The 19,882-nt window shown below is 34.8% G+C and overlaps 1 protein-coding gene across 1 annotated transcript in view; it reads left to right on the top strand.

Annotated features, from left to right (window-relative positions):
- The window catches only part of LRP1B (LDL receptor related protein 1B), a 2,172,360-nt gene that overhangs the window by 2,066,262 nt on the left and 86,216 nt on the right, over window positions 1–19,882 (top strand). The window contains 1 exon segment of the mRNA XM_020984719.1: window positions 630–794. Coding sequence (XP_020840378.1) covers window positions 630–794 — 165 coding nt within the window.

The following is a 19,882-nucleotide window of genomic DNA, read 5'->3' as shown; positions in this document are numbered from 1 at the left end:
GACTCCTCATTATTATTATTATTATTATTATTATTATTATTATTATTATTATTATTATCATAGGTTCTTAGGTTTGGAAGGGCCTTCAGTAGTCATTTAGTCCAAATTCCTGTCCAAAGCATGCAACCATTCACAAAATCCCTTACAAGTAGTCCTTCAAGCCTTTCTTAGAGTACTTTTTAAGACAGGGAACTTATAATCTCATAATTCAATTGATTATATTTTTTTCTCTAATGGTCACTTTTTTAATATATTGAACTGAAAAGGTTATGCCTAGAATTTCTCAACCTGTGGTTCTAGTTCTAAAGTCATAAAACAAATGCATTCCTTCTTCCACATGACAGCCTTTCAATTATTTAAAGACAACTATCCTGTCTTCTCTGTGTCTTCTCTTCTCTAGGTTGAATATCAATGCAGTCTACCTGAATACCCACAATACTTAGTTTTCTGATTAAAAAAAAAGAAAAAAGAAAAAAACAAAACTTTCATTTTATTTTTGTCTTGTGGCCAAATAATTTAGTATTATTAATCAAAACAAAATTAAAGTCCTATTTGTGATATATTTAAATTACCTGATGTTTTCACTCATTCCATGAATCATATATTTTGTATGCATGTTTTTTAAATAGATGATTCATGTAAATTGACTTGTGAAAATGGAGGAAAATGCATTATAAATGAGAAGGGAGATCTAAGATGTCATTGTTGGCCCAGTTATTCTGGAGAAAGATGTGAAATCAACCATTGTACCAACTACTGTCAGAATGGAGGAACTTGCATATCATCTGCTCTTGGTAAGTATTATCTTCACCTTTTTCCTATTAATGAAAACCTACAGAAAATGTTATATATTTGAAGTGGATTGTAATTCTTGACCCTGCTATGAGAACAAATTGTTCCAAACATAATCTCTAATTTGGACAACTGAAATTAATTTAATTTATTGCCTTGGGTTGCTACTTCAGTCTATTGAAATTTAAATCACATAATTATGAAATTAAACTAAAAATTGATCATGATTATAACTTAATTATATTCTGTTAATAGCTTGAGAATTTATCAGGAAATCTATTATAATATTTATGTTAATACAGAATTGTGGGGGCTGCTAGGTGGTGCAGTGGGGGGCTGCTAGGTGGTGCAGTGGATAGAGCACTGGCCTGGATTCAGGAGGACCTTAGTTAAATCCAGCCTCAGACCAAACAATTGCCACTTACTAACTGTGTGACCCTGGGCAAGTCACTTAACCCCATTACCTAGCAAAAAAAAAATATGAAAAAAAAAGAATTGTGAAGAAATTACTGTTTAACATACTATGTAAAATTACACATTTGGGAGCCAGGAAATTAATGTCCAAGTTATCTGGAACATATGTCTGTATTAGACAGATAAACTTTAGATACCATACATGTTTCCCAAAAACATTGCCTAAGGAAAAATAATTGAATGGTAAATTATAATTTTTTTTGCTCATAAGAGAGGCAATAACAGCATAGCATAAAACTGGCATCGAAGGCAGGAAAACTTATATCCAACACTTGCCTTTAACAAATACTGACCCTGTAATCCAGGACAAGTTACCTAACATACATAATATGTATGCAGCCTTCTAAGATTATAGCTTGCAGAGAAAGGGCCAATCTGTATTGGTAGAAAGAAGCTCCTCACTGGGAAATCCCAATGCAATCACAGGCCCATACTTAAAAAATAAAAGTTTCTTCTGTTTCTTATAATGCATAATTCAGCAAAAAAGTCAACTAGGTATATATATTTCATAAAAAATCTACAAGCTTCAAATAGTACATTTTAATGTGTATTTCTTCTATAATGTTAGTTGACCTATAATTAATTGATAAAGGTTAATATTTCAGTAAAAGAAGGTTTAGAGTTTGAATGAACCACTAAAATGGAAAAAAAAAGCCATTGCAAATGTTTGTATTCAGCACAGAGAAAGTTTTAGGTGAAGTACGGACTGCATATGTTTGCATTTGTTTCATGATGCTGTTAGAAACATCTGTTACTTGAATTGGATTGCAGTCATCCTTTATTTTACATCAATTAACAAACTATGACAAAGTATTGTAGGCAGAGTGAAGTGGACCCACATTTTTATTTTAAGGAGCTTAACTATTTCTCCTAAGGAGGTAATTTTACTTAGACCATGATCATATTTACAAGTTATTCATAGAAGTTGACTGATAAGAGAATCTCTAGATGGCCACTCAGTTTTCTTTTTACCACCACCTAAATCACTAGAATTTGAGGAATAATTTGGCCTTCTTAGCTTTCCAAATTTTAAAATCATATTAACTGCTTGGCAATCTAGAATTAGAGCTAGAACAACTCTTAGAGCTCATTGAGTCAAAAGCCTTCATTTTACAGCTGAGGAAACTGAGGCCCAGGTCTCCTTACTTCAAATCTAGTCCACCTTTTCCCCCATTACACCACTAATCCAATCATGAAATAAGAGTTAAAACTGGAAAGGACCTCAGAGGCCATCCAGTCCAACCCTCAGTCCTTGATGCTCAAACAGAAATGATGCCCATTAGTTTAACCATGGAACTGTGACCCAGAATAAATTTACTTATTGAGAGAAATCAGTCTCTAAATCTATGGCTTGAGATTCAGCTATCAGTTATGTGAATCTGTTATGAGCAATGGTATATGAGAATGGTATACTGCAACATCTAAATTGCTTTCTCTAATTCTAATCTCTAAAGAACTTACCTAATTCCTATAGCAATTTTCCATGTTAAATTTTAACTGGGTTTCAGAACTTTTGAGTTACAGATTTGAATAAACATATTCTGGAAATGTACTTAAAATCCCTTGGCACATGAAAATTATAAAAGAAATGAGTGCATATAGGGAAACCAACTAGGGGTAGGTTGATGCATGTGTATTTTATGCTCTTCTACTGTCTAATAATTAATAATGTGATAGGCAATTAAGTCATTTGGAAAGCATTTTTTACTTTTTAAATTGTGATTTCATAAAAGCACTGTTCTGTATTATAGGTTGTAGAACCTCATTATCTGCACACAAATGTTAATTTGTTAAACAAATCCCAGTGGCAATTCATGGATTTATTCATTGTTGGTTTACTTACAGTTAAGCCTTTTGGCAAATTCCTATGTGGACACTATATAACTAGAGTTTGGGGCAGCTTTAATTAAAATTTATAAGTTTATGACAGTAGTATAGAACTATAATAATTGAACAAAGAAAATGTCACCAGTTAATTAAAAGCACACATCTGAGAGACATAATTAAAATTTCTTAGGAATGAAAGTTTCCTGCTATACAAGGTGTTAGTTTTTCAGTAATTACCATTAACAGTAAATTATCACAAAAGATACATACCTGGCTTCATATACGATGGCAAGCAGCAAAGGGAAATAATTGAGTATGTTGAAAACATCAACAAAGGTCCGTGTAGTTCAATTTCATAAATCTTCCTTAGGAGGATGCTTACAATAAACTGGGCATTTGACAAGAATAATTTGAAACTAGTGAAAGGTTTAGTGCTTCTATTACCTCATTACAAACTGTACAAATAGCAAAAATACATTTGCAATGTATTTCTAATTTTCTAGTGTTTTGTTTTTTAATGAACTTTCTTCTTTTTTAAAAAAATTCACATCAAAAGTGGCCTATGAGAGTGGAACACAAATGAATTAAAATAAGACTTGTTAAATTGAGGGTGGGAAGCTAGGAGGAGGCTTTTCTGTTCTCCCATAACCTCACCCCTGTTCCTAAGGTGCTTGTTGTTCAGTGGTTCAATCACGTCTGACTCTTTGTGACCCCATGGACCATATCAAAGATACTGGAGTTGTTTGTCATTTCCTTCTTTAGCTCATTTAATAGATGAGGAAACTGAGGTAAACAGGGTTAAATGACTTGCCCAGAGTTACACAGCTAGTAAGTGTCTAAGGTTAGATTTGAACTCAGGTCTTCCTGACTCTATCTACTTCTTCCTCACTCTATCCCAATTCTTTCCAGCACTCTATCCACTTATTCCACATGCATAGGTCAGGGAAGAGTTAGAAGTAGCATTACTGACCAGGCAAAGCGTTGGCACAATTGGGCCTGCAGTAATTAAGCAATCAATACTTGATAATGAATTAAGGAAAGAAGATAGGAAAAGGAAGACTGAAAGAAGGTCTCTCTCATAACAGTTCTTCCATCACCATTGTGTGTTATGGCAATGAAAACTCAATCCTAGAGGTATGGTAGAAGAATGACAATAGACACCAGTGGAGGAGGCGAGGGGGAAAACAATAAAATACTTTTACAGGAAGAAGTCTTAGAACATAGGCAGGGTAAGAAAGGAAACTCCTCTATGATGCTGCTACTGCTGTCACTTCTGTGGCACCGCATTTTGGAATGAGATGCCTCAAGGCAAGTTGGGGAATAAAGGAGAAAAGTCAGGAGAGAAGGCCATTTCTCGGGCATCATTGAAAGCTAAGACTAGGATATTTGTCCTAATACCCCTTGAGGTAAGGTAAGCCCTAGAATGTTAATGATAGCCATTTTCACCAAAAATAGGACTCCCCTAAACTAGAGTCATAGGATTTAGGTCTGGAGGAGTACCTCAAGATCATCTAATCCAGGGGTTCTTAGGACTTTTTGATGTGTCACTGACCCCTTTGGCAGTCTAGTGAAGCCTATGGATCCCATCTTGAAATGTGTTTTAAATAGATAATATAAATGGAATTGCAAAGGAAACCAATTATATTGAAATACAGTTATTATAGTTCTTTAAAGTTTATGGACTTCAGGTTAAGAATCCCTTGAATTGCAGCCCAATTCCTCATTTTATAGATGAGGAAACTGAGGCTCAGGGAGATAATGGGATGCCAAATAGAAGAGCCAAGTTGCAAGGCAGAATATTGTCTCCAAATTTAATATTGTTTCTACCATCTCTAGCTACTTTTTATATTTTAATGAAAGTTTGTATAAATGATTATTCTTCAATTTCATTATTTGTTTTACTTTTTATTTTAATGAGCTCTTAATGACTGGCAACTTGCCCATAACTTATAGTCTTAGAGAGTGGTTTTTTTTTAATTAATTTATTTTTAGTTTTTAACATTCACTTCCATAAGGAGAGTGATTCTTATTACAGCAGTAGCTCTCCTGGTTCTGCTCACTTGACTTGCATCAGTTCACACGAGTCTTCCAAGGTTTCTATGAACCTATCCTTACTGTCAATACCATTGCATTATATTCATATACTATAGGCATTCCCCAGTCAATCATATCCCTTTAGTATCCAGTTCTTTATCACTACCAAAAGAGCTATTACAAATATACTATTTATGTATGAGTCCTTATAGTCTTTCTTTGATCACTTTGGTTTATAGAACTAGTTGAGGCATTTAACTGAATCATTTGGTCTCTCACTACTCTTTTCAATATGCCACACTAAATAATAGATTTAGTCAAATTTACAGCCCTTCTCATTTGCCTAATCAAATGAAGTGAGTAACCACTTACATCTAAGGAAAATATCAGGCTGGCTGTTTTCCAAGTTTCTTTTTTTTTTTTTAAGTGGATACCAACCTACACCTATACCTTACCTTCTCAAATTTATGAGATCATTTCATTTCATAGAGTGTGCCTCCAAGCTTAACAATTACCAGAAGCACACAATTCAATTACAAAGTAGAACTCTAAAGGATCTTGCCAAACCTAAGACCTATTTCAAATAGGTTTCTCTCCCTGCTGAAGTTTTACACATACTTATAAGCAGAAACACTGTGCTGTTCTCTCTTGACTACAGACATCAACAAACCATTGCCTATGGCAATGTGCTTCACTTATCCTTGTGTTGCCAGCTGAGACATTTCTATGAACTTTACTTCGGGTAAATAAAGGCTCTTGAGGAAATAGACCTTTTTACATCAACCGGTATGAATGTCCAACATCTTAGGGATCCAAGCAAGGGACAGTGAGCAGGAAACAAATAAAAACAACAAAGAACATCTTTGAATCCAAATGTCCTTGATCAGGGAAGAATATTTTATGGGAAAATATTCTGTTAGAAAATTTTTTTAAGAATCTATCTTCTTTATTTATTATATATGTAATCACAAAGCCATGATCAACTATAACTGGCCTAGACAAAACCTGTGACTTTGTCTTTTAACCCTACATTCAGCTATTAGGACTAGTACAATTAAATAGCTAGTAGATATGTTAAACTATTTTGAGAATATCTTTTATAATTTAATTTTGATAACAATTACATTCATATAAGGCTTTAAGGTTTACAAAGACCTTTTATCATAGGAATCCTCTGAGTTATATAGGACAAATATTATTTATCTCATTTTACCAATGTGGAAACTAAGGGTCAAAGAGATTAAGTGACATGCCCATAGTCACAAAAATGATAGAGCTGAGATGAACTCAAGTCACTTAAATATATACATATAGGGCAGCTAAGTGGAACAGTACATAGAGCACCAGGCCTGAAGTGAGGAAGACTCATCTTCATGAGTTCAAACCAGTCCTCAGATACCTGTAATCTGTGTGACCCTGAGGAAGTCATTTAACTCTGTTTGCCTGTTTCCTTATCTGTAAAATGATCTGGAGAAGGAAACGACAAACTATTCTAGTGTTTTTGCCAAGAAAACCCCAAATGAGGTCACAAAGAGTCAGACACGACTAAAACAACTGAACAACAAACAACACATGAATATAAATCTATTGGTCTTTCCTCTACTTCATTTTGGGTCTCAATGATAAAGTTTTCCCCCTTAAAACAAAAAGTAAAATTCTAGCTCTCAAGTGAATTGATGCACTGACTATCTAGATACAATGACAGTAGCTTTCCCTTATGTATTTCCAGTTACTTGAAAAATGCCCAAGGAAATCATCTGGCAACTTTCTTTAGTCAGAAGATTATAACATGATTAACTTCTTAGAAACTGATTTCCATTATTGGTATTGAGTTTTGGCCCCCTCTATTCCTAATTGGTTTTTATACTTTACATTATACCTTAATAAGGCACCTCAGTGAAGGAGGTGTACTGTACACTTAAGGCAGAGCTTCCAAATAATTTCAACCTATTGATACCTGTAATGAAGAATACATGCATATTGGCCTCTAGAACTTTGGAAATAAGTCTTGTGAGAAAAAAGTAGGGAAAATATTTTTACAAATTATTGATAATACCCCAAGTAGAGTCAAATTCCATCTTATATATACAGTCACTTGTAATAATAAGAACTTGTGTTTATATAGTATATATCACAGTTTTTTAAGCTTTTTTTCTCACAACAACACTGCAAAGAAGATAATATCAATGTTACTAAGGAAGCAACAGGTTCAGAAGTTGTGATTTGTCCATGTTCGTAGAAATAGTAATGAATACTTTGACATCATGGGTCTCCTGCATATGATGTTCCTTTCCCCCAACTCACTGCCTTTTTTCCTGACAAAACTGACCATTTCTATCCCGTTCTGACTTACTACAAATTCTACTAATACTCTTTGAATTGGGTTACCATAATCAAGTGTAGTTTTAGGAAGGAGATTTGTTGTTGTTCAGTTGTTTCAATCTTGTCCAAATCTTCATGACCCCATTTGAAGTCTTCTTGACAGAGATACTGGAGTGGTTTGACAGTTCCTTCTCCAACTCATTTTACAGATGAGGAAACTGAGGCAAATAGGGGTTAAGTGACTTGCACAGGGTTACACAGTTAGTAAGTATCTGAGGCCAAATTTGAATTCAGAAGATGAGTTTTCCTGACTCCAAGCTGGGCACTGTATTTGCTGTACCACCTAACTTCTCCTAGGAAAGAGATATCAGCCATTTATAACTTGTCTATTTCCTGGATATTACATACAAAGTTTCTTGAGTTTTTGGGGTTTTTTGGTTTTTTTTTTTTTTTAGGGTTGTACTACCAAGAATTTCAGGGATAGATCGGGGCACAAAATATCAAAAAGAAAAATTCAAATATTTACAGAGATATTATCAAGGCCCAATAGGCCTTGAATTATTATGGAGAATGAGATCTTATTGTTTCTTAGTTCCCTCTTCCCCATTTTTTTAATTTTTAATTTTTTAATATTCCCAATATTGTCTTTGAGGTTTTTAATTTATTTTTATTTCTCTAAATGTGCTGTCCCAGAAGTCACAGAATCAAAGTTGTGCAGACCACCTACCCAATGCCTCAAAATTCCTCTTTTACAACATATTTGATAGTGTTCATCCAGACTTGGCTTGAAAACCTCTAGCAAAAGAAAATTAAAATAAAATAAAAACCTCAAAACAACAACAAATTCTCAAAGCAGTTCATTCAAGTTTTATATAGCTCTGGTTGTTTAGGAAGCTTTCTGTAGATCAAACCACAATTTCTTCTTTGCATCTCTCCTACCCTGCCACCACTTTCCCACGTGGTAGCCCTTCCAGTAATAGAAGATAAGTATCATATCTTCTTTTTGGTTTTCAGTGGTTTCAGTTTTCCAGATAAATGTTTCTTTACCTGTCTTTATTCGGTATACTCCATCTCTGAACAAAAAAACCCACCATTCTTATATTTTAAGTTAGTCTTCTCCTTGGTAGAATAAAGCAGAATGTAAGTCCTCTTCTTATCTTCCCCCTCAGCAGTCACCCCGTAACCTGTAAGTCTATTCTAGGGTCTGTGATAAGAGGATATATAATGACTGCATTTCACCGTATCTGGCATAGCTTATTTATGCCACAGAGCTATTGGGGTTTGGGGCAGAGGAAGGGATGTGTCATATTACCTCTCCCCTACTTCAGAAGGAATCTAGCTGCTCATTTCTCTAGAATGGCAAATATGACTGAAACATTTTCTAGGAACCTTCTAAATATGGTAAAAGCCTGGTCATTTATTATCACATGAAGAATCAAGATCAAATCTGACCTGAGACACTTGCTAGCTAGTCATATATGACCTGGACAAGTCACTTAACCCTGTTTGCCTCAGTTCCTCATCTGTAAAATGAGCTGGAGAAAGAAATGGCAAACCACTCCAGTATATTTGCCAAGAAACCCACAAATGAGGTCACAGAGTCAAACATGCCTGAAAAACAACTGAACAGCAACAACAAAATCAATATTTGGGCCATTCCTGGACTTTCTTTAAAATATACATACATACATACATACATACATACATATATATATATGCATATATATACATACACACACACACATACATATATATGTATACACACGCACACACGCACACATATATATACACACACATATATAAATACATACGTGTGTATATATGTGTATGTATATGTGTGTGTGTGTGTGTGTGTGTGTGTGTATACACTCTCAAGGGAACCGTTTTTCTTTTTTTCAGAATCTATATCCAAACCCCATATCCTTGAACCTGTCACCCATAACTGACTGAGCAGGGGTTGGTATGTCTAAACTGATCCATAAATGTCATACAAGGTACACTTCCTGTGCTGTAGTCAGTCAGTCGACCCACATTTGTTAAGAACTTACAATGTGATAGGTATTGTGTTAGGCACTAGGAATAAAGACAAAAAAATAGAAGTCCCTTCCCTTAAGGAGGTTATAGTCTAATTACATTCTACCAGGGGAGACTATCTATACATATTTAAGTACATATATATAAAATACTCAGAAGATGATGGCGAAGGGGAATTGCAGAACAAGGCTCACACAAGGCTTTGAGTATAAGGAAGTGTTTGAGATAGATCTTTAAGTAAAGGAGGAATTGCATTCTAAGTATGGGGAAATGGTTCAAAAGTTAGAAGGTAGGAGGTGGACTATTTTGCGGGGAGGAACAGCAAGAAGGCGTGTTGGGCATTATTGTAGAATGCAAGATGGGGAATAATGTTTGGAACAGATGAAAAGGTAGGTGGTAGCTGAGTACTGAAGTTCATTAGCCTTAATTGCCAAAAAGAAATTATATTTAATCATAGAGGCCATAGAGAGTAACATGGTCAGATCTGAGCTTTAAGAAAACCATTTTGGCAGCTGTGTGGAGGATGGATTGGCAAGAGGATTAGCTTGAAGCAGGGAGATCTGTTAGGAGGCTATTGCATAGTCCAAGTGAGAGGTAATGAGGACCACAATTAGGTTGGTAGTTATGCAGATATTGAGAAGAGGATAGATGGGAGAGATGTTGTGGAGGTAAAAATAACAAGATCTGGCAACTAATTGGCTATATGAGAGGAGGAATTGAAAAAAATGAAGTTTAAAACTGGATGTATTCTGACAATTCTATTTTCAATGTTTTTCTTCCTCTGTTTTGCTTCATTTATTCATTTAGCATACATATATTAAGTACCACAATGTGCTAAGCAATTTTATTTTTAGATGTTATTACTTTAATTATTGTTTAGCAGTGCAGTCTAATGAGTTAAACCTTTGCCATGGCTTATAATAAATGTCACATTTGACTCAGTCAGAAAGCATAACTAGAGATCTCCATTATAAACTTCATCTTCCAGATGAATCCAAAATGTCCTACCTAAGAAATCCCACAAATTTATTTGTCAAGATGGATGCTACCGTGTAAGAGCACATTTACCGATACCTTCAACAGGCTATTGATTTCTTTTGTGAAACTAAAGATGTATTGCTGAGAAGTGTGCTTTCAGTAACCCCTCAAGTTCATCACCTCTCCTTAGATGAAACATGGCCAATGATAGATTTTCGTTAGGGTGGGTACTTGGACTGCTGAACCATCAGGAATACCCATGTTACTAATCATAACCTTTTATCTTATTCATTTCAAAATAGAAGCTAAGTTGTTCTTTTCCTGAATCTCAGAAAGCTAACTATAGATTAAAAAAAAAAATCTTCAGTATGCCTCAAGGCAGCCATTTAAAATACAGAATCTATTCAAGTTCAAGTCTTTAGTTATTTATAATAAAATGATGGCTGCCTGTGGTTCTACCCAATTAATAAATTTCTTCCTTTCATTGAGAGAATGGCCATCATGTTACATTTTAGTCAACAGGTATGTGATATGCAACCCTTCAATTTGAATATCATTACTCTGTCAAAACAGTCAACAAGCATTTATTACACATTGACTATGTGCTGGAAATACAAAGAAAAGACAAAATCTGATAAAACACAATAGCATGCAAATACAAAAGAATGCAACTGCTAAAAATACTGTATTGTACCAGAGTGCCACATGGCATACATGCTTAACAATACTATGGCAGGAAATATTCATAACTAAATTGTGAATAGATTTGCCAAACTGTTATATTTCTTTGTGACTCCAGGGAGTCTGGTATTACTTGTGCAGTCTGCGTGAATAGTGGCAAGATCATTCTAGGAACATCTGATCATGACTTTGGCAAACCTTGATCATCTGGAGGAAGTCTGTCTATGTGTCTGTGAGAGCAACAGAAACCTGAAATTATTATTCAGTTGTGTCCTTGTGTAGATGGACCAGATCACATTGGTTCAGCCGGAAGTTGTGGTCAGTTCAATTCAACAAACATTCATTGAACATTTAATATGTACAAGCCCTGTGGTCAGATCAATTCTTAAACACTGTCATTCATTTTTAGACAAAAACTGCATGCCTTTCTAGGATAATTTGAGGACCGAATTGATTGACTGGTATTCATGTTGAATATAAAAATATTTCAAATTCTTAGCAATCACAACCCTGGCTAGAAATGAATAATGAACTTTCCAGAAGTATAAATAGATTCTGACCCATAATTTGAAACATGTCAGAATATATTAGCTAGAATCCAGGGAGGAATGGGATAAACTTCACAGTTCTTTATCTGTTTTTTTTTTTTGGTGTCAGGCTTTGCTGAATAGAGCTCTGTAATCTTTGAGATACTTAAGACCACCCGACAGCTGTAGTTAACTTGCTGAAATTATGTCTAAATGAGGACTCAGTTTCAGTCTTGAAAACATTATATTAAGTATAAAAGTGGCAAAATAAATATCTCCAGCACAAAGAAAGCATTAAGAACTTGCATTACTCTGAGTTAGATAAAGAGATAGGTTTTGCCAGCTTGCAGAGTCTACCATGATTTTTCACAATGCAAAGTATGCAGCAGATATGTAAAACAGCTAAATTCTGCACTTCAAATTGCTCTGTTCTCCAGAGTCTCAGAGTAGTTGCTCTCAGGGACCCAAGGGAAGAGGGTCTTCTGAGAAAGAGGGAATCCAAAATTAGAGGAACAACAAGATCAAATTTAAAAAGTAAGAGGAAGAAAAGACTGACATGGGATAATCAATTTAGCGCTAGTAAGGACAACCCCCTCATTTTACATTTGAGAAAACAAAGTCCTAGAGGTTAAGTGACTCACCTAAGGTCACACGGGTAATAAGTATCACAGTGTAGATTTGAACCCAGACCCTCTCAATATGCATCCATTGTTCGTTCCACCCTCCATACTGCCTCTCCTTATTCAGATTTATAGATTTTGAGAAGTAAATACCTTTGATGATGAAAGTTTGACCTGAGAAAGCAGTTTCAACAGTTGCTATGACTAAAAAAAAGCATTTCTTACTAGATCAAATCTTATGATAGTGAACAATTGAGTTAACCAGTACCAAATTAAATTAGAAGAACAGTGTTGTTTGTATGGACATAAAGGCTGTTGTGAATTTAAATGAACTCTTTCAGAGGAGCATACAAATGATGTCCCAAAATTATATATCTCTCTCATGAAAAGAATTTGGATGGTCCATACCTCAATGCTGCCTACATAAGAAATTAATTTTTGTAGCTAATTCAATTTTGTTAGATCTACAGAAGTGTGTATAAATAAATTTGTCATCATTTGACTACCCAAAAAGAGCTCAAAAAGTTGTTCTTCGTACTTTTAAGTTGCATTGTTTCATTCTGAAATGAATGCACTAAAACTAATTGTTAGAATCTGCTCCCAAATTTTCTGCTTATTTTAAATAAGATAAAAAAATTTGAAGGCATCTGACCACCTAACTGGATCATATCACTACCGCATTGCAAGGTCAATTTACTAAGTCACTTTTTGAATTCAACTTATTTTGTTGTTGTTCAGTCATTCTTAGTCATGGCCAACTCTTCATGACCCCATTTGAGGTTTTCTTGGCAAAGATACTGGAATGGTTTGCTATTTCCTTCTCCAGCTCATTTTACAGATGAGGAAACTAAGTGAAACAGGGATTAAGTGACTTGCCCATGGTCACATAGCTAGTAAGTATCAGAGGCTGAATTTGAACTCCAGAAGAGGATTCTTCCTCACTCCTGGACCAGCACTCTACAACCATCTAGCTGTCCCTTCAACTCCTTATTAACATATAAATAATATCATGTAACTTCTCAGAGAATGACAATGAACCATTCTCAACCAAAAGTTTGTAGTGAGCTAATGCGCTTTCAGACCCAATAGATAAATATTCTGACGTAAAAATGGGCCCATAAGTATCTATATTTCACAAAAGAAAATGAAACACATTAGAGACTATTCTCTTCCTCTGGACAAGGCAGGGCAAGTCAATAAGCATTTATTCAGCACCCACTGTGTACCAGGCATTGTGTTAAGTGTTGGAGGTAAAAGGAAAGGTAAATAAAAATTAGTCTAAACATATATACATACATATGTATGTGTGTGTGTATATATATATATATATATATATATATATACACACACACACACACACACACACACACACACACATATATTATATATATATGCACATGTGTGTGTGTATTTGTGTGTGTATGTATATATATATATATATGAAATAAATCAGATAACCAACAGAGAGAAGACATTAACATTTAGGGGGACTGGAAAAGGCTTCTTATAGGAAGTGAAATTTTAGCTAACACCTGAACAAAGCCACTGGGAAGCCAGGAGATAGAAATGAGGAGGGAGAGAATTCCAGGCATGAGGGACAACCCTCAAATCTGTCCCTAAATTTGACATATCAAAGAATCACGATTAGTTTAGCTGAGTATAGGCTTGAATTTTCTACCCTAAATTCAGAAAGATGCCTTGCATTTAGTTAATAATAATTTAAATGTCCATTTTCAAAAACACTTGTACTAAATCTATATAGCCAAAAAATTTTAGATAATTCAAACTAAAATTGTTTTTTATTACTGAGGAAACCAAAAACATTTTTAATGGGAAATACATAAATAAAGCATAAATATATTATAGAAGAAGTCTAAAAGGTAGCTAATATCTACAAGGATAGAAGCAGTGTGATATAATTGAAGGACTATTGGGTTTGGAGGAGGGCCTAGATTTGAATTTCATTTCTTCCTCTTACTCTCTGTTGAATCTTAAACAAGTTGCTTAATGTCTGTAATTATTATTGCTATGATGAAAAAAGTAATCATTTCTTAGTAAATCAAATCTTATGGTAGTGGCCTCAGGTTTTACTATATGGCCTTGGAGGTCACTTTCAATTCTAAATCTATGACTCTATGGATGAAAATAACTGAGGGTTGTTATGAGGAAAGGTATTTCTAAACCTGAAAGTACTATATAAATATGGGTTACTATTTAATTGTGATAAAGGTTTATTGATGAAAAGTTCCTATCTTCTAGGCAGACGTTTATATCTATCTATAGTTAACTCTTGGACTCTTTGTGGTTGAGACAAAATTCTATTTATTGGAAACATTTGGGTAACAAAAAAATATATTAATTTTGTATATCCTAGACATCAAGAGGGGAATTTGGGGAGAGAGCTGACCTTTTCTTAGGACTTCTCTCAGCCTGGCTTCTCTCTTCTATGATGTCCACAGAGCCAAGAGCTCTCTTCAGTGTTTCTTTTCTCTTTAACAACCCAGTCCTCTCATTGTTCCCTGGTTGCTCCAATCTCTCAGATGCAAAAATTCACAATCTCATCTTCTCAGATTCAGAGGCAGCAGTTTCTTTTTATATAAAATGCCTTAGAGCATGACCCATACTCTCATACAATGGTCTGATTGATTCCATGTGTGTATATGTGTACACACACCACACACACACACACACACACACTCTACGTATACTTATGTGTACAAGCATATATGTGTATATATTCAAGCATAAAGTGCATATGCATATATGTATATGTCTGTAATACATATATATACACACAAATACATATACATGTATGTGTACATATATCATATATATATATATATATATATATGTAGATAGATAGACATAGATATCCTGTTTGCATTTAGTTCTGATTGTTTAATTCTGAACACCCCAACACCCCAACCCCTGCCAAAAAAAAATTTCACTTAGTCACAGCACCAGAGGCAAAGGCAGATAGGTGATTTTGACTTCCCTCTATTCTTACAAAAACATATATTAAAAAAATAATAATTCCTACATTATCCATTTGCTTTTAGGCAGGTGATATATTTTTTTTTAAATCAGTCAACAAACTTTATTAAGCACTGTGCACTAGGCACAGGGAATACAAATACAAGCAAAAAGAATAGCCACTGCCTTCAAGGAGCTTACATTCTAATAATGAAAAAAAAAACACATTAAAGCTGAAAGGGTGAGGGTAGAGAAGATACCCAGGTCAGGGGCATTATGAAGAAGTATGGAGAGGTGTACCAGGAGTCCCACCAGGATAGGGAAAGGAAGATCATTTACTGATATTCTAATACTTTTAACCAAATTAAATCTGTATCCCTATTCTCCATACAAAAGAAAAATAAAGATGGCATTTCATGTCAAATGTACATTTTAGTCCTTACTTTGTTTTAGAATTTATGCCCGTGGTCTACAGAGGAAAAGCTGGGTGGAGAGCACTTGTAATTATTTGAATAATTCAAGCTGAAAAATATATCAAAAGTATAAGCTTGCCTGAAATAAATAATTGAATCAAGATTTTAATTGAATTGGTCTGGGTAATTAATTATAATTTTGCCTTGCCTATCTAGACAAGGTCACCAATAAACCATGTATATGACACCCTTACTTGCTTGGAGCCCAGTTGTGGGGGGGAGCCAGGAAGGCAACTTATTGGTAAGAGTAGACATAATCAAATCTCAAACGTAGGGAAATTAAGGGAAATGAACTAAGAAAGATAAAACTAAAATTTGCTTTCATTCCTCCCTCTTCAGACTAACTTGCCCTCTATCTCAGAGCAAATTCTATCCAGGCAGTCAGCGCCCCATTTCTCTGATATGAATGACTACTATAACCCTATGCATTAGCAATTCTAACACTGCATTTTCTTCTTAAAATGTAGCAATAGCATTCGACTGTCTACCTAAGAAGGCTTTTGTAAATGAACATAATAATATATGTTAGGGTAGATGCTGAGAGTGCCTTGAAAATATTAGCTCAAGCACATTCCATAATTCTGCAACAGATGGTTCATTTCCCATCAGCAAACAAAGGATCTGCAATATCATCACACATTCTTTCAAGGTGGATATTCTCCTGAATAGAAAGGTTTCTCCTTGTCAAGAAAAAAAATAATGTCTTTCTATTCAATGGAAAAGAAAGAAAGAGCTTTTTCAATAGAATTTGGCTGAAAACTTAGATGAAGCATATGCCAGACGACCACCCAATCAATCTGTACTAGTTTAAAACCAGCTGTAGATGGAATATAAGCACATTATTTTTTTTTCCCTGTGAAATACGGGAAAAAAGGAAACTATCCCCTGGCAATATGTGCTTCTATACTTGTCTTCAAAGAACTATTATTTTCTCATATAAGGTTTTTTCTATTAAAAAAAAAAGATATACCACAAAATAACTTTGAGATATTCATAGGCAATTCTACCCAATTCAAGTATTACTTCCTTAATAAGCAGCTGGGTGGCACAATGTATACAGTGCAGGACTTGGAAAAAGGAAGTCTAATTCAAATCCTGCCTCAGACACTTGCTAATTGTATGACCCTGGACAAATAAGTTAAACCTCCCTGTGCCTCAGTTTCCCCATATGTAAAATGGTGGTAGTAATAGCATTTACCCCACAGAGCTGTTGTAAGGATCAAGTGAGTTTGCGTGGCTAAAGTGCTTTGTAAACCTTAAAACACTGTATAAATGCTAGCTATTATTAAAACCCTTTCCTGACCTGCTTAACCCATATAAATCTCTCTTTTCTCTGTGAGCTGCTATTGTACTTACTGGCTTATTTGTTTGTCAGTCAACTAGCATTTATTAAGTTCCTACTATGTCCGAGATGCTCTCTCTCTCTCTCTCCCTCTCTCCCTGTACATACATATATAGGTATGTATGTATGTGTATTGTGTACATACATGTACGTGTGTGTGTGTAACACACACAACACACACACACACATACATATACATCTATATAGAGAGACAGAGACAGACAGACAGAGAGGCACTATGTCTTCCCAGATAGATCAAAACTCTTTGGGTGAAAGAACAAGATGTGATACTTCTGCGTAACCTTGGTGCTTAGACTATAACGTGTATATTGCAGATTCAATAAATATTTATTGATGATATATTGCTTTTCAGAACAAATAAATTATGTATAATTTATTTATATTATACATGCATCCATGTACATATATACATATATAGAGATACATGCATATACATACACATGTGAGTATATGTGTATATATACACATATCTACATACATATAGTCACATATATATGTACAGACACACCAGCTACCTGGTACAATTCAAAAACGAACTACACCTTTCAAAACAGCTGGATGAACTCTGTATAAAAGGTCTTCTCTATTCTTGAATATCAATAAATAGGAATTTGGTTTTGGTGTGCATAGAACAGTACCTGTAGGTAAAAAATGGTTTAAATCACTTTAGTATATGAATCACTACTCCATATCTGAATGACAATCATGTTATAGGTATAGTGACTCTTGGGAAAGGGGGGTGTTTCTATCATTTTTCAGATGATATTTAAAAACAAATTCAACTGTAAGGTCCCCCAGCCTAAGGTTGGATACTTCCTCTCTTAAACTGTGTACTTGATTACTTTTTTGTGCGCAAAACCCTTGACCCAAAACCACACCTAACCCATCCACCAAAGGCCCAGGGTTCATATGCAGTAGGTCCAGACCTGAGGTCTGACCAAAGTAGGTCATTTGCTTGTTTTGTTCTTCATTTGCCCAATTTTAATTTACTCTAGGAAATCTCCAAATATATCTTAAATATAGCTCATGTCTATGTTTTCCCAAATGTGGGTAAAAAGATCCCAGTCCCTATTATAAGCACTAAAGGCAATAAATGTGTTTTGGAAAGGCTACCTCTATTTTGACCCACAGAAAATCTATAAAAGCAAAATATTTACAGGAGCCCATAAACAGATGCAGAAAACATATTAATCAATCATAGAATTTCTCTTTAGACAAAATTGAATTTGTAGTCATTAGAGCAAACCTTTGATATTGTGGTGGATTTCTAGCACTCCCATATCATCCTATATAGTCCTGCCTCCCCCCAAGACTTATATATGTCACCCTTTGGTTACGTTCCTCCTAAATGGAAAATGTACCAAGAGGCTTTTGAATAGGCAACCTTTTCCCATCATATTTGCATAGAATTGAATAACTCATGGGAATAGTGAAGGGGAGCAAATTATTGATCACTTGCCCCTCACCTCTCCCATGTCATGACTAGCTATAAGGGCCATAAAAACAATCATCATTCTCTAAGAAATGCTAGTGTTCAGGAATAATGGTTTTCTCCAGAAAGACTAGTCTATGAACTCTTGAATTTTGAATTCTTGAATTTGAAGTTTTTGTCAATGTTACCCCTAAGGCTGGTGTTATGCAAGAAACTCTTGTCTCTGACTAAAAACACTAGATTATAATCATTGTGCTGACCAGGAAATAAAATCTCCCTTTTCTACATAAGAAGTAGGGGTTCAAGAACATTATTCATGAATTTCCCTCTCTTGCCTGGGTTCAAATACCATATCTATCTGATACTTATGACATCAAATCATTTAATCTCCTTAGGTCTCAGTTTCATTATTTATGAAATGAAGGGAATGATTGAACTCTATAACCCTTGAGGTTTCTCCCAGCTCTAGATATATGTATGATCCTCTTAGTTAATCAATAATTATTTACGAAGAATACACCATGTATCAGTCATTGTGCTTAGGTTGGGGTTATAATCAGGGATATACCGGAGCCAGCCTGTACAGGCTCACCAGAGCTGACTATTAAATTTTAAGTGAGAGCATTTACACATCAGAAATGGGCAATGCTACACATCAGAGCTTGATTTATTGTTTTATTGAGTGTCTATACTCAAGAAAATATTAATGTATGTTATTAAATATTTATATCAATATTCATTAATAGTATATTATGTATATTAAATAATTGATGTAATATAATAATATTAAATATGTGTCTTGCTGTATTTGGGGGGTTGAGGTGAGCTGGTTGATAACGATTTACCAGCATACCCCACGTTACAAGTACAACGAATCAAACAATCTCAGCTGCAATGAGCTTACATTCTAATGGGAAAATCCCTAGGCATTCACAATCGATAAACAAGTGGACGTACATTCACACTCTTCACAGGGAAATTAAATCAAAGTTCCCCCCAAAACAGGCTTCCCTATAAGATCAACAAATTAATAATCATGGAATTCAACTGATCAACTCCCTTAACCTTTATCAGGCAATTAAAATAAACTTTGCTGTTTAGTTGGTCCTTAAACATTATCCTTTTCTGATTGCCTCCAAAGCCACATTTCTTTACTCTTGCACTATCTCTAAACCTTTTTACTTCCTCACACCAATATTAGCTTCTCTCTTCTGAGAATTTTCACAATAGAAGAAGATCCCCTTACTCCATTTCCCATCTCAGTTTTTAACAATTCCGTAGGTATGAGATACTTCGTACTTTAACATGGCCACTTAGCAGAGGAATTGCTTTGAAAACTGCTGAATATGTTA

Source organism: Phascolarctos cinereus, unplaced genomic scaffold (assembly GCF_003287225.1).
Source record: "Phascolarctos cinereus isolate Bilbo 61053 unplaced genomic scaffold, phaCin_HiC Scaffold_726;HRSCAF=1367, whole genome shotgun sequence".
Classification (NCBI taxonomy): Eukaryota; Metazoa; Chordata; class Mammalia; order Diprotodontia; family Phascolarctidae; genus Phascolarctos; species Phascolarctos cinereus.
This window is presented reverse-complemented; position numbering and strand designations above follow the sequence as displayed.